The sequence below is a fragment of the Nilaparvata lugens genome, chromosome 5 (assembly GCF_014356525.2).
Source record: "Nilaparvata lugens isolate BPH chromosome 5, ASM1435652v1, whole genome shotgun sequence".
Lineage (NCBI taxonomy): Eukaryota > Metazoa > Arthropoda > Insecta > Hemiptera > Delphacidae > Nilaparvata > Nilaparvata lugens.
The window spans coordinates 60,752,281-60,764,774 of NC_052508.1; the positions used below are offsets into that span (position 1 = coordinate 60,752,281).

Here is a 12,494-nt window from a genome sequence, read left to right on the forward strand (position 1 = left end):
ACACATATTCGCGCTTTCAACCCGCACCGAGCACGCTCCTCCCTCGTACCGCCCTCGTACCACCATCGAACCACAGTCGCACCGCCCACGCACCCATCATGAACGTTATGGAAGATGTTAGATCTTCTCGCGTTCCCCGGTCGAACCACTGATGCTCCCCGGTCGATCATCAATCGCTCTGCTGGAGTGACGTTCGGTTGCGGAGCAGAGCGACAGTCTTTACGCACCTTATAGTAATGTTCATGTTCGTAGCGCGTATAACTGTACGCACCTTAATGAGTTCCCCATACAGACTTACGCGCTGCGCGACAAACGCGCGTTTCACGAACAAGGATTCGCCAAGAAGGTGATCGCGAGCATGTCATGTGTTCGATTGTTGTCAGGAGATGAAGCAGGGGTTTGAGGGGAAATAAACCACCTTAAACGGGGGTTTGCAGGTTAGAGAGTGACATTAATGAGATTTGATATCCTACATAAAATCTGTTTTCTGCATATTGATAAGACAGTATCTATAATTTGAAAAGTAATAGATGAGGGATGGAGGTTAGACGGTGATACACGCAGGTTAATATTTATTCATTTAGATGATTAAATTTTTCAACAGTTGAAGCATCTAGCTCACTTGGATAGAGTATGGATATTTCTAATATAGCTCTTAAATAGGTGTTTTTGAATCAAGAAACGTATTTACAGGTGGTTTGAGTATGTTCCACCCAAAAATTTTATTGCAGACATGATTGAATGTAGGCGAAATATATAAGCCAACCAACCCTTCTACGGTCAAGTCGGTATTCTCTCTGATGTATGTATTATACAGAGTGAGTCATATGTATGGGAACCCTTCAATAAGTTGGATACAGATATAATACTGTAACTTTCAGTATAATTTATTGGTCAAATAATTTACCTTTTGACGTACAACTGTATTTCAACCCCTCATAAAGGGGTGATTTAGGGGTTGTAACTGGAATATTTCAAATGTAAACACCCATTGTGTGGTACATTATCAGATATTATATTACTACAATTATTATTACTATTTAAATAACTCTGTTGTATATCCATACTTTTTCACTGTTAAAATTAAACTTGAATTTTAAAAAAACTTTTGAAGTGAAAATGCACTTACTTTTGTATTGTGACGATCGTTTCGACCTGTTGTTGGTCATCATCAGACTGTGGGAATTCACTCAGATGACAAGGCTATGTGTGGTAAGGGATGAAGGTGGTGGAATAGGTTGTGGTGGGGGTTGGGTTGGTGGATATTTAGTGAGGCGGTAATTTTGAATTGTGGACTATTTTGTCAAAGAGTGTGTGGGAAGAGAAAACTATTTGATCATTGAGGAGACTGTTGGGAAACTGTTTTGTGCTTGTAGATTTCGTATTGTTCCAATACATTGAGTTTTCTGCTTTTTTGTGAGATATGGAGCATTTCAAGATTGGTGGCGATGTCGGTGTATGTGTGGTTTGTTGATATAATATGGTCAGCAAAGTTTGAGTGGCTATGTGGTTTATTAATGGCTCTGATGTGCTCTTTGTATCTTGTCTGAAAGTCACGTCCAGTCTGTCCGATATACAGTTTACTACAATCATTACATTTCAATTTGTAGATGCTTGGTTGCTCAAATCTCTGTTTGTTTGTTTGGTAATTTTGAAAATGTTTTCTCAGTGAATTTGTTGTTTTAAAGGCAATTCTGTATTTGAATTTCTTAAAAGATGATGCTACTTTCTGTTATTTTTTTTTGTAGTATGTGAGTGTGATGAATTTTTGGTCATTTTCCAAATTTTGTTCTTATTTTGTGGAGTAGGTTGTCGACTAGAGTGGATGAGTATCCATTTTGTTGGGCAATGAATTTGATCGTGTTGAGCTCTTGGATGTAATCAAATTGTGTCATGGGGATATTCAATAGTCTGTTGATCATGTGGTGGAAAGCTGCAAGTTTATGTTGGGTTGGGTGGTTGGAGGTATTGTGAATTACTGTGTCAGTTGTGGTAGGTTTCCTGTATATTTTAAATGTTTTGAAAGTATGGTTTTGTTTAAATATGGTGATGTCCAAGAAATTGATTGTACTATTGTTTTCCAGTTCTATGGTGAAGTGCAAGTTTGGGTGTATTTTGTTCAGTTTGGAGTGAAATATTTCAGTTTGTCTGGTGTTTCCTTTGTATAGAATGAAAATATCATCAACATATCTAAACCAGCAGATGATTCTGTCAAACTGATTGAGAATGTGTTTTTGTTCAATGTTGTGGATGAAGATCTCAGCTAAAATGCAAGAAATGGGGCTCTCCATGGGGAGGCCGTTTGGCTGGAAATAATATTGGTTATTGTAACAGAAGTAATTCTGTGAGGTGACTAGGTTAGTGAGATTTACAATTTCATTGATATGTTCAGGTGATGTATTATTCTGTTCTAGCATTGTTTTAAGGAATTTTACAGTTTCGGGAATTGGTACATTGGTGTATAAATTTGAAATGTCTAGTGAAGCTATTGTGGAGTTTTGTGGTATTTGGATTTTCTGAAGTTTTGTGGTGAGATCAATGTTGTTTTTCACTGCAGTATGATTATGAAAAGTTATGTTGTCTCTTATGGTGGTATCTAGTAATTTGGCTAGTTTGTGGGCAGGTGCTGTTGTGTGATTGATCAGTGGTCTTATTGGTACATCTTGTTTGTGTATTTTTGGGAGGGCGTTGAGTCTGGGTGCTTGTGGGTTGATTTGTTTGAGAAACTTTTTCTGGTTGTTTGGGATTATGTGCTTGGTTTGGTTGATGGCATCTTTTATTTTTGTTTGATATGTGTGAGTTGGGTCAGTTGAGAGTTTGACTATGTTATTGTCATTGATGAATTTGTCTACTTTCTGGTCTATGTTTGTTTTATGCATTATAACTGTGATGTTGCCTTTGTCAGCATTAGTGATGACTAGGTTGTGTTGTTTCTGCTTGTTTTTTATGCTTTTCAATATCATGTGTTCTGGGTTGGTTTTTTCTGAGTGCTTGAAATTGTTTCTGTTTCTTGTTATGTCCTGTCTCAAGTATTCTTGGTATTCCTGAGACAGGTTTCCTGAAATTTAAGTTTAAATTTGATTTTTATTCTGTATAAGTATAGAGTATTTGTTTTATTTTTTATTGTTAGGCTATCTTTATGATTGACAAGAAAATAGATGTCATCTTTCTTGTTTTGAAAAGGCCTTTAAAATGATGTACCACACAATGGGTGTTTACATTTTTGAAATATTCGAGTTACAACCGCGAAGTAGATTCAATTGAAGTTCTTTAGTTCCATGCTAGAAATTTGAAGTATTATCCTATCAAATTCACTTGACAACATGATTATATAAAATTAATTGAAAACATACAATAATTATTTATAATTTTGTCAAATCTTTTTATTTGTGGATAGTATTCATAAGTGTTCATTAAAATTCTCACAAAAGATAACTTTAGTAGGACTGGAACCTACAGCCTTTTAATTATCAAATTAGAATTGATTAATAAGAAAATGGAAATAAGCCTCGTTGGCTCGTTGCAGTAAGTGATAACGCGCCGGTCTAATAATCAAGAGAACCCGAGTTCGAATCTCGACCGGGGCAGAAGTTTTTGACAACAGCACAATCACATAGATACGGCAACCCCGTCTTTCGGTGGAGACGATTAGCCGTCGGTCCCGACTACCTAAAAAGTAGTCATCATCTCTCATCATCACCCACGCACAAGCTAAAGAACTTATGTGGGCATCACCCTCAGTAAAAAAAACGCCTATAAACATCCTCGGTAACTTCATAATCGTTAAGCAAAATTCCAAGTTAATCAGTTATAGTTCAGGAGTGATGATGCGTTAAACATGTGGCTTTCCAAAATTGATATTCTTGTTTGTGAATTTCTACGTATGTTTCCCGTATTTTCTGCAAATTATAGAAAAAATCAGACTACAGTTTACTGATGCAATCTGTTCTGTACTTCTGTATATTATACAAAGTGATGCAGAAGAAACGCATGTTTTTCGAACCGATATTACTCGGCGTCGGGAGGGGGTATGGACCGAATGTTGGCAGACAGCCCACACTATGTTGTTTCAGTCACTATGGAGCGTTGGAATGTACAACATCGTGTGTTCAATGTCGAGCAGTTTTTTTTTTAGAAAAAATGAATCTGTAGTCATAGTGCAGCGCTTTTCGGTCAATATTTTAGAGTTGGACGTCGAGGTGCAGCGCCTGATCGAAATATACTCTGATGGGTTGCAGCATTTAGAAGTACTGGTTCTGTGATGAAAAAGAAACCACCCTGGTCTTCCACGTTCATCGGAGTTCAGTATCTTGATCAGGCACTGCACTTCGACGTCCATCTCTAAAATATTGACCGAAAAGCGTTGCACTGTGACTACAGATTCTGTTTCTAAAAAAAAAAAAACTGCTCGACAGCGAATACACGATGTACGTTCCAACGCTCCATAGCGAATGAAACGGGGTAGTACGGGCCGTCTGCCAAAATTCGTCCAAGGTCCATACCACCTCCCGACGCCGAGTAATATCGGTTCAAAAAACATACGTTTCTTCTGCACCACTTTGTGCAGTATCACTGTAGATTATAGTGTATTAAAGTTTACTAATTAAATTATAGGCTACTGTATCACTGTCATCATTTTTTTTTTTATTGTAGGAAACAATATTAGTACAGTATTAGTACAATATTGTACAGTATTAAAATTGTTAAATAACAATAACTTCCCAAAAGAATACAATGATAGTAAGTTCCCATAAGAATACAATGAGAGTTGAGTAATATAGAATGAAAACATTGCTTACGTTTCTGAAATGCCGCAGGAAAAGAGATGCACACTGTCTTGGAAGAGTACAGAGCATATGGAGAAGGCCGCCGCATCTTTCTTTTTCAATAATTTAACTATAAGTGAAAGAATACAAAGATTTATTAGATAAATCAACAAGAAGTGAAAAGCCAACAACATTTGTAGATGTGTGAAGTTAGGTGTAGTTTAATGGTCAGCATTAACTTAGCATTAGCAGGGCCGATGATTCGAGCACCATTACACCTACATATAAGTTTGTCAATATGTGGCAGCTCTTGATATGCGATCGCACATATCTTTTCGATACTCTTCCAATAAAATATTGAAGAAATTCTAAATCATCTTATAATTGGTTGATTTTCTTTCGTTCTGCATAGGGATCCGCAATTATGCATGGATGATTTGCTCTTCTGAATGTAACAACACATGACTTTCCTCCTCGGCTGACCCTTTGAGAGACATCACACATGTCATAAAATATGTGTATATCTGGTCAAAATTGAATTATCAGTTATGTTTCTGTAGTACTGTAGCTGAAAGACATAGACGACTTCTGTACCAATGTTGCTAGAAAGACATTTTATGAAAATCGAATCTTGCATCATGGAATCTTACAATCTAAACCATATGTAATATAAATTGAGTAAAAGTCTGGGTGCCTTAACAAGTTTCAATTTTTTCAATTAATACTACATTTTCCACTTGATTTAATGAATTATTCTTATTTGATTTAAATGTATGTATTTTAGACTCAAAATTGTACAGAAATTATGAAATGATAAACATAACCTATGTTTCAATTTTTTCAATTAATACTGCTAAATACTTCAATTAATACTATTTAAATGTATGTATTTTGGACTCAAAATTGTAGCCTACAAAAATTATGAAATGATAAACATAACCTATGTTTCAATTTTTTTCAATTAATACTGCATTTTCCAGTTGATTTAATGAATTATTCTTATTTGATTGATATGTATGTATTTTGGACTCAAAATTGTACAGAAATTATGAAATGATAAACATAACCTATTTTTGGACTATTTCTATTAAAATTTGGTAAAGGAACAGTTTTGGGCTTTAAGCATGTTGATAATTTGCTGATAATTACTATTGTATCTATGAATGTATAAATAAATGAACACAATACTCACATTACGCATACCTGCCTCTTTGAGCTGCCAGCATTCCTTATAACACTAAGGCACGGTTGCACAAAAGCCGGTTAATTTTTAATCGTGATTAATTCCACGTGAAATTAATCATGGCTAAAATTTAACCAGCTATTGTGCAAACGTGCCTAACGCTTCCCATTCAAGCGATACTTATGAGATTAAAGTGAATGAAATTTAAATTTCAGTTCATTTAATTTAAATTTCAGATGACAGTTTAAATATTCACTTGAACTGTCAGCATTGATTAAGCGGGAAGTATTGATGTTATTCATAAAGAATGCTGCCAATCGAATCTCAATTGAAACGAATTTCACCCTACAAAAGAACAGAATTTTGTTCTATGATTTCATAATAATACTGTAACAAGTACAAAACAAAGCTAACAACTATTGTGATATGCGTTTGCGGATTATTTACCATTTTGGATGATATTTTCAGGTTTTGTATGAACGTCTAATACATTCGGAGATGCACTTCTAGCATCCCAGATCACAATCAAACCATCCCGGCCTCCCGTCGCAAACACATCTACAAAGCAAAATTCAAGATTAAATTATAAATACCAATTGTATTCAAAAATAATTTGAACTGGAGATTTTCACTGCAAATACCAATAAGCATGTACAATGATCTCATGAAATTATTTTTAATTCAAATTAATTAATTAATTCGAATTATCATTTTAGATATTTACCTATATGCATAATGGAATAATGGGCCAACAAAAAAATTAGAAACATTCAAAGAGTAAATAACTTTTTGACCTACATTGCTGTCTGTATCCGGCCTGCAAAATCTGAACTTCAAATTGAAAATTCAAAATCCACTCATCAACCAATGCACAATAAACACTTTGAGGTTGGAATATATTTGTGATCCTTATTCTGAAATTTCTTCATCGAAGATTCATTTTAGATAAAATTTGATATTGCATCTATTGGATAAATTTAATAGATTGCTAATGGATAAATTTTAATCAAACAGAAACCTGAATTCATAGCTTTTAACTACATCTAAGAATTGCGCTACAGTAAATATTAAGAACAGGGAAAACAGCTAGAAAAAAATCAATAAGAGCTACCATCCAAAAATGAATCTCATCATTATGCAATTAATTACATGCTGATTCGTATTTTTCGGATGACAACTCTTATCGATTTTTTTACTAGCTGTTTTCCCAGATGTCAAAACTTGTAACAGAAGAAGTCTTCAGATAGTTGATAGAAATCAATTTTTATCAAATCAAATGTTATTCTCTTCAAATAGTGTACAATGATGCATTTAAGCTACATGACAAAATAATGATTAATACACTAATTTCGATGAATCGCTAAATGATTAGATATGCCTACTAAGCAATGTTGTAATCGGAAATGACCTTTCTGTTGAGGCGTGAACGCAACCGTCCTCAAGCTGCGAGTGTGAGCGGCAAAGTCGTTGATTTTGGTGAGTTCCCCTTCGTGAAGGTCCCACAGCGACGCGGTGCGGTCGCCCGACCCCATAAGCAGTCTGTTGTCGCAGTCGCTCCAATCCAGATCGAATATGGCATTGTCGTGCGCCTTCAATTCTAAAAACACAACATAAATCTACTTTCAAAGTTTGAATAGACGAGTTCAGTTAGATTTTTTCATTTAAAATAACGTTGAAAGTGTTCGCACATTAGCAGAAAATAAATAACATTGGTTTTTATGGGAAAGTTCAAACATTGGCATGGAAAGTATATCATTAGTTGTTATAGGAGTGTTCACACAATGGCAAGAAAATAATACTAGAGGTTCTTATGGTATACGATAAGAGAAATAAGATGTGTGGCAAATATTGATAAATTAGAGTATGATATGAAAAAGTACAGGCTATACCTTCATAAATTGTAAATAAACAAAATCCGAGACACATTTTAAACTATTCAACTAATATAAAAATGAAGAATACTCTTCAATTTAACTTTCATTGCGAACCGATTGTTAATTATCGCTTTTCAATACTTGAATCAAGACAACCGCTCAAAAAGAAGTGCCCTCATTGCATCATCCCCCAAATCAAATTGCAGTCCCACAGGGTCTGTACTCGGTCCAGTGCTGTTCATCCTCCTAACAAATGATTTCGTGCCATGCAATGACTTGATACTATTCGCGTGGATGACACAACATTTATCTCGAGAGGAAGTTCAAGCGAATTTCACTTAAGAAATTACATTCTTACCCAGGATGCAAAGGGATGGTTCCTGACAAATCGACTGAAACTTAATGAGGATAGATCCTGAATCCTGAATGTAAAATGCAAAGTGGACAATCTGAAGAAAAGGAGTAATGTGCATGTTTACAAAACTCGATATGCAGGGAACTTGGTGATTTAGACCCCGTAGCAGATCGACGGGGACCTCAAAAAAGCTTTATCATAGCAGCACTTGAATTGTAAAGGTTAATGGAAAATGATGTTTAAACGCGTGATAAAGAAGGAACTGGAGGAGTTCCAATGAGGTCCACTACCTTAACAGAGTCGAAGGGGAAGTACCCAAAGTTTTCCTTGTCACAGTATGTTTGGTCTTCCCAAACAACGACGAAGGATTTATCAAGTAAATAAGACATAGGCTTAGCGGTCTAAAATATTGAAACGTGATAAATAAGAAAAATAACATGTACGAGGAAACTAATACTGATACTTAGTACTTACCAATTTCAGGAATCAAATCGGAATTATCCTTGGTGTCTACAATGGCAGCATTTCCTGCCTCATTTACAACTGCAAAATAATCTTCATTGCCCGGTGTTTTACAAAATTTGCAAGTGGCAGAATCCCAAACATCAAAGTCTTTTAACGTATTCAAGGGTTCAACTGTCAGTCTTTTTAATGCTAAATCGACACCCAAAGTTGAAGCTGAAACAATGAAACATCTTAATGTTATTGAAAACAATTTAGAAATTAACATCTCAAATTACTTGATAACGTACTTTTTTAGAGGGCAAATAATAAAAAAAATAATTAATTCGAAAATATGTTTTATTTAAAAATAACTTTATTCTATTCTATTAAATGTAGTTTACTGGGAAAGAAGTAAATTCTAAGTATTGTTAAGTGTGCGTGCTAATTTAATAAAAGTCTAAACAACTATTAACTATTATACAACTATAACGTTTCAAATGTTTAGAACTGATTGATTTATTTTACAGAAAGTTGGATTAATCAATGCAATAAACTATATTACGTGAATAACAATAATAAATTAATAATCAGTTTACTTATATTATGTCAAATACTTACGACGTCCATTGTATTCTCGGTTGAAATAGTCAATTACGTTCATTGTTGCCAATTTATATCATCTTAAAACTATTAAATCAAGTTGTTTGTAAGTTGAATCTAACTAAAAATGCATAAACTTATAAAGACGAAATAACAAAAAACCTAAATATAACTACTGATAAAACCAAAATTTCCTTGTTCTCACAACTAATAGAGAATTCTGATAATTCCACACACAAATAAAGATATTGAAGTTATAATATTCTTATGATTATATTTTACATTACTTGTTCAAGTATTATCTCAATTCAGTACATCTAAATAAATCACTTTTGATAGAAACAATAATATAAAAATGTTGAAAACCACGTCCTGTTTAGATCAATGCTAGTTTGAGGTTAGGTATGACTATGACTAATGTCGTTTACCATGTTTTGGGGAATCTTTGCCGCGATTCCTTATGATATTCAGGCCGCCAACATAGCTCAACCAGGACCTTCTGTATACTAACACATTTCAATATATCAATAATTTTATAATTATTATATAAACTGAATTGCTTCTCAATAAATTTCCCAATAATATCTGAAGAAGATTAATTTATGATTTTGCGTTTATTTACTGAAATAATACGTCGTAAATGATAGCATGAAAACACAAAACAGGTGTCATTCGTAGATGCAATGTCTCAAATGTGCGATTATATTGAAACTTGTATTTATTAATTTGTGCTTATAATAAGAAAATGTTCAACAAATTTCAAATAATATTAACATTTTTGCTATTTAAAAACCGAAACTCATCGTCCCTAAAATATAGTCCAGTCAAATGGTCGTTTTCAAAGACCTTAAAAAGATATCTTTAAGGTCTTTGGTCGTTTTTTAGGAAACAGCCCCGAAAGAATTTTTCTCGACGGTCCTATAATATGTATTTTGGGGCGCTGAATTCGAATCTGAAATTTGCTGACACGCCAAAGCGGCTTCACCCCCAAAACCCTCAAAATTTCGGACTTTCTTCAATCTTCCCATTTTATCTCGTAAACCTTAAGTTTCTCAAGAAAAATCATTCTCAACAAAATTAAAGAGAATAGAATTTCCAATATATTGAGTGGTCGCACAGGATTCTAACAATTTTTGGTTCCGAAGCTACGAATTTTCAAAAAAGGAGTATTTTTCAAGGGGTTTTCAAAAGTATGCAAACCTACCACTTCTACCCTATACAACTTGGATATTTTTCTAGTATAGATAAAAAATCACACATCATGTGAAAGAACAATTCATTATGAACAGGATTCCTTGAGAATTTTCGAATTTATTATTGGGGGGAGGGGGAATACACCCAAAAATAGAAAATCATGTCCTACGGCCAAAATACAAATTTTTCATTATAATACCTTTTCAAGGCCTTCCTAACAAAAAAATACATATTTCGGCTGAAATCATCTCACGAGGGTTATTTTCTATGAGAATCACCCGTTAGAAACATTTTATTTCAGTATTTAGTAGTGGAGGGTAGTATCTGAAGTGTTTCACAAGATACGCAACTTTGAATACGGTATGCGGAAATTTTTTGATACGTTAATCATTTCCACAATCTCGCATATTCAAAGTTGCGTATCTTGTGAAACACTTCAGATAAAAAAACAAAAAAGTAGTCAAGGTTGTAGAGAAATTTCTCCTCTTTCCACTCCCATAAATCTTTTTTTCTGATCACAATACCGTTCAAAAGTTACAGCCAATTGAATAAATGATTATTTTCATTTTCTAATTTTTTCTGCGATTTTACTGTTATTCAAGAGTCTCTAAAACGAGTAAGATACATGATAGAAACTTGCGATTGGTCTCAAATTAAAGAGAATTACATGCTCTATAAGATACGTTGCCTGAAACCCATCTTGCATGACTGTTTATTATCAAAAAACTGTCGAGACTGAAAATGAGGAAAATATCGCAAATTTCTTGTTTTTTTTAATCAAATGTATCTCACCTCACGACTAAATTTTTACAAAATTCATTTACCTCACATGAAAGAGGAGATTCTGATCTTCAAATCAGACCAAGTACCATTTTTTATTATTTCGGGTTACCGAGATACACAGTTTTGAATATAGAAATTGGCCATTTTTCTGTGTATTTAATTAAATAGGGGCTAAAATACACTAAAAGAGGAATTTCTTATTTTTTCATCAAATTTCAGTTATGATACATGATTTTGAACCGCCTTGACGAGCTGAGAAGAATGAGCTGAAGTACGAGGAGATCTGATCATTCTGTCAAAAGTTATGAGTCTTTAAAGTTTTGATCCTTGACGTACCGTATCCTTATAACGTACCCCCCCCCCCAATACGAAATACTGAAATAAAATGTTTCTAACGGGTGATTCTCATAGAAAATAACCCTCGTGAGATGATTTCAGCCGAAATATGTATTTTTTTGTTAGGAAGGCCTTGAAAAGGTATTATAATGAACAATTTGTATTTTTGAATTCTTTCGGGGCTGTTTCCTGGAAAACGACCATTTGACTGGACTAAAACCTTCCTTCTACTTATAAAACCTTAATTGAACAGAATCTTTTAGGTTTGATTCATATTTCATTTACAAACACAAAATAAATACAGTAAGTTACAAATGAACACAAATGCAAAACAACAATGACAATAATATACCAAATCAAGAAGTGTGTTGCAAAAAAAGGGTTGGAGAAGGATTCAGATTGAGAGGGGATAAATTGTTGGGGCCCTGATACCCCCCAGAATTTGAACAATTTTCATATTTTAGTAACATAATCAAGTACCTAACAATTACAGTTTTGGCTACAATTTTTTTGAAAAAAAGTCGGTAACCCCGACCCACCTATGCCGACCCGGTCGAAATTAAATTATGGAAATCCAGGTATCTCACGATTCTAAACAAAAAAAGTCCAGTTCAATTTTTGTGTAAAATGAGCGGTTTAAAAGTTGAAAAATTTGAGTGGTGAATATTTGCAAACTTCATATTGTTTCCAAATTCCAAATGTTTCAACTGCATGTAAAGGCGATCGAGAAGAGACACTACCTCTGTTTACGCTTACGGAGGTAGTGGGAGAAACACAATACAAATCATTCATCCAATTATCTAGGAGAAAAATAAAGTTTTAAAAGAATTGGGTAAAATTCCAAAGTGGACCCTGGCGCCCTACCTTTTGACTTTTTCTATTATGTCCTTGAAATTGCTGTAAATTTAAATTTTTCGAATATTTGGACCCCCAGCCCTCATTGAATAAAATATCTACTG

At 34.1% G+C, this 12,494-nt stretch overlaps 1 protein-coding gene across 1 annotated transcript; it reads right to left on the bottom strand.

The window, feature by feature from the left end:
* Positions 1-4,795: 4,795 nt before the first annotated feature.
* Positions 4,796-9,625, bottom strand: LOC120348854 (denticleless protein homolog). Its single transcript, XM_039429569.1, has 5 exons — positions 9,241-9,625; positions 8,653-8,856; positions 7,358-7,546; positions 6,397-6,507; positions 4,796-4,896 (listed from the first exon to the last, which is right to left on the bottom strand). Exons 1-5 carry the CDS (start codon positions 9,281-9,283, stop codon positions 4,796-4,798), a joined length of 648 nt encoding a protein of 215 aa, XP_039285503.1. The 5' UTR covers positions 9,284-9,625.
* Positions 9,626-12,494: the final 2,869 nt, after the last annotated feature.

Bases quoted from the DNA above. Each gene is read 5' to 3' on its own strand.
- LOC120348854 (XM_039429569.1), bottom strand. From the start codon at position 9,283: ATGAACGTAATTGACTATTTCAACCGAGAATACAATGGACGTC. The intron at 8,857-9,240 runs GTAAGTATTTGA...TCATTGTTTCAG, and splicing joins CCGAGAATACAATGGACGTC to CTTCAACTTTGGGTGTCGAT. The intron at 6,508-7,357 runs GTCATTTCCGAT...TTTGCTTTGTAG, and splicing joins GTTCACGCCTCAACAGAAAG to ATGTGTTTGCGACGGGAGGC.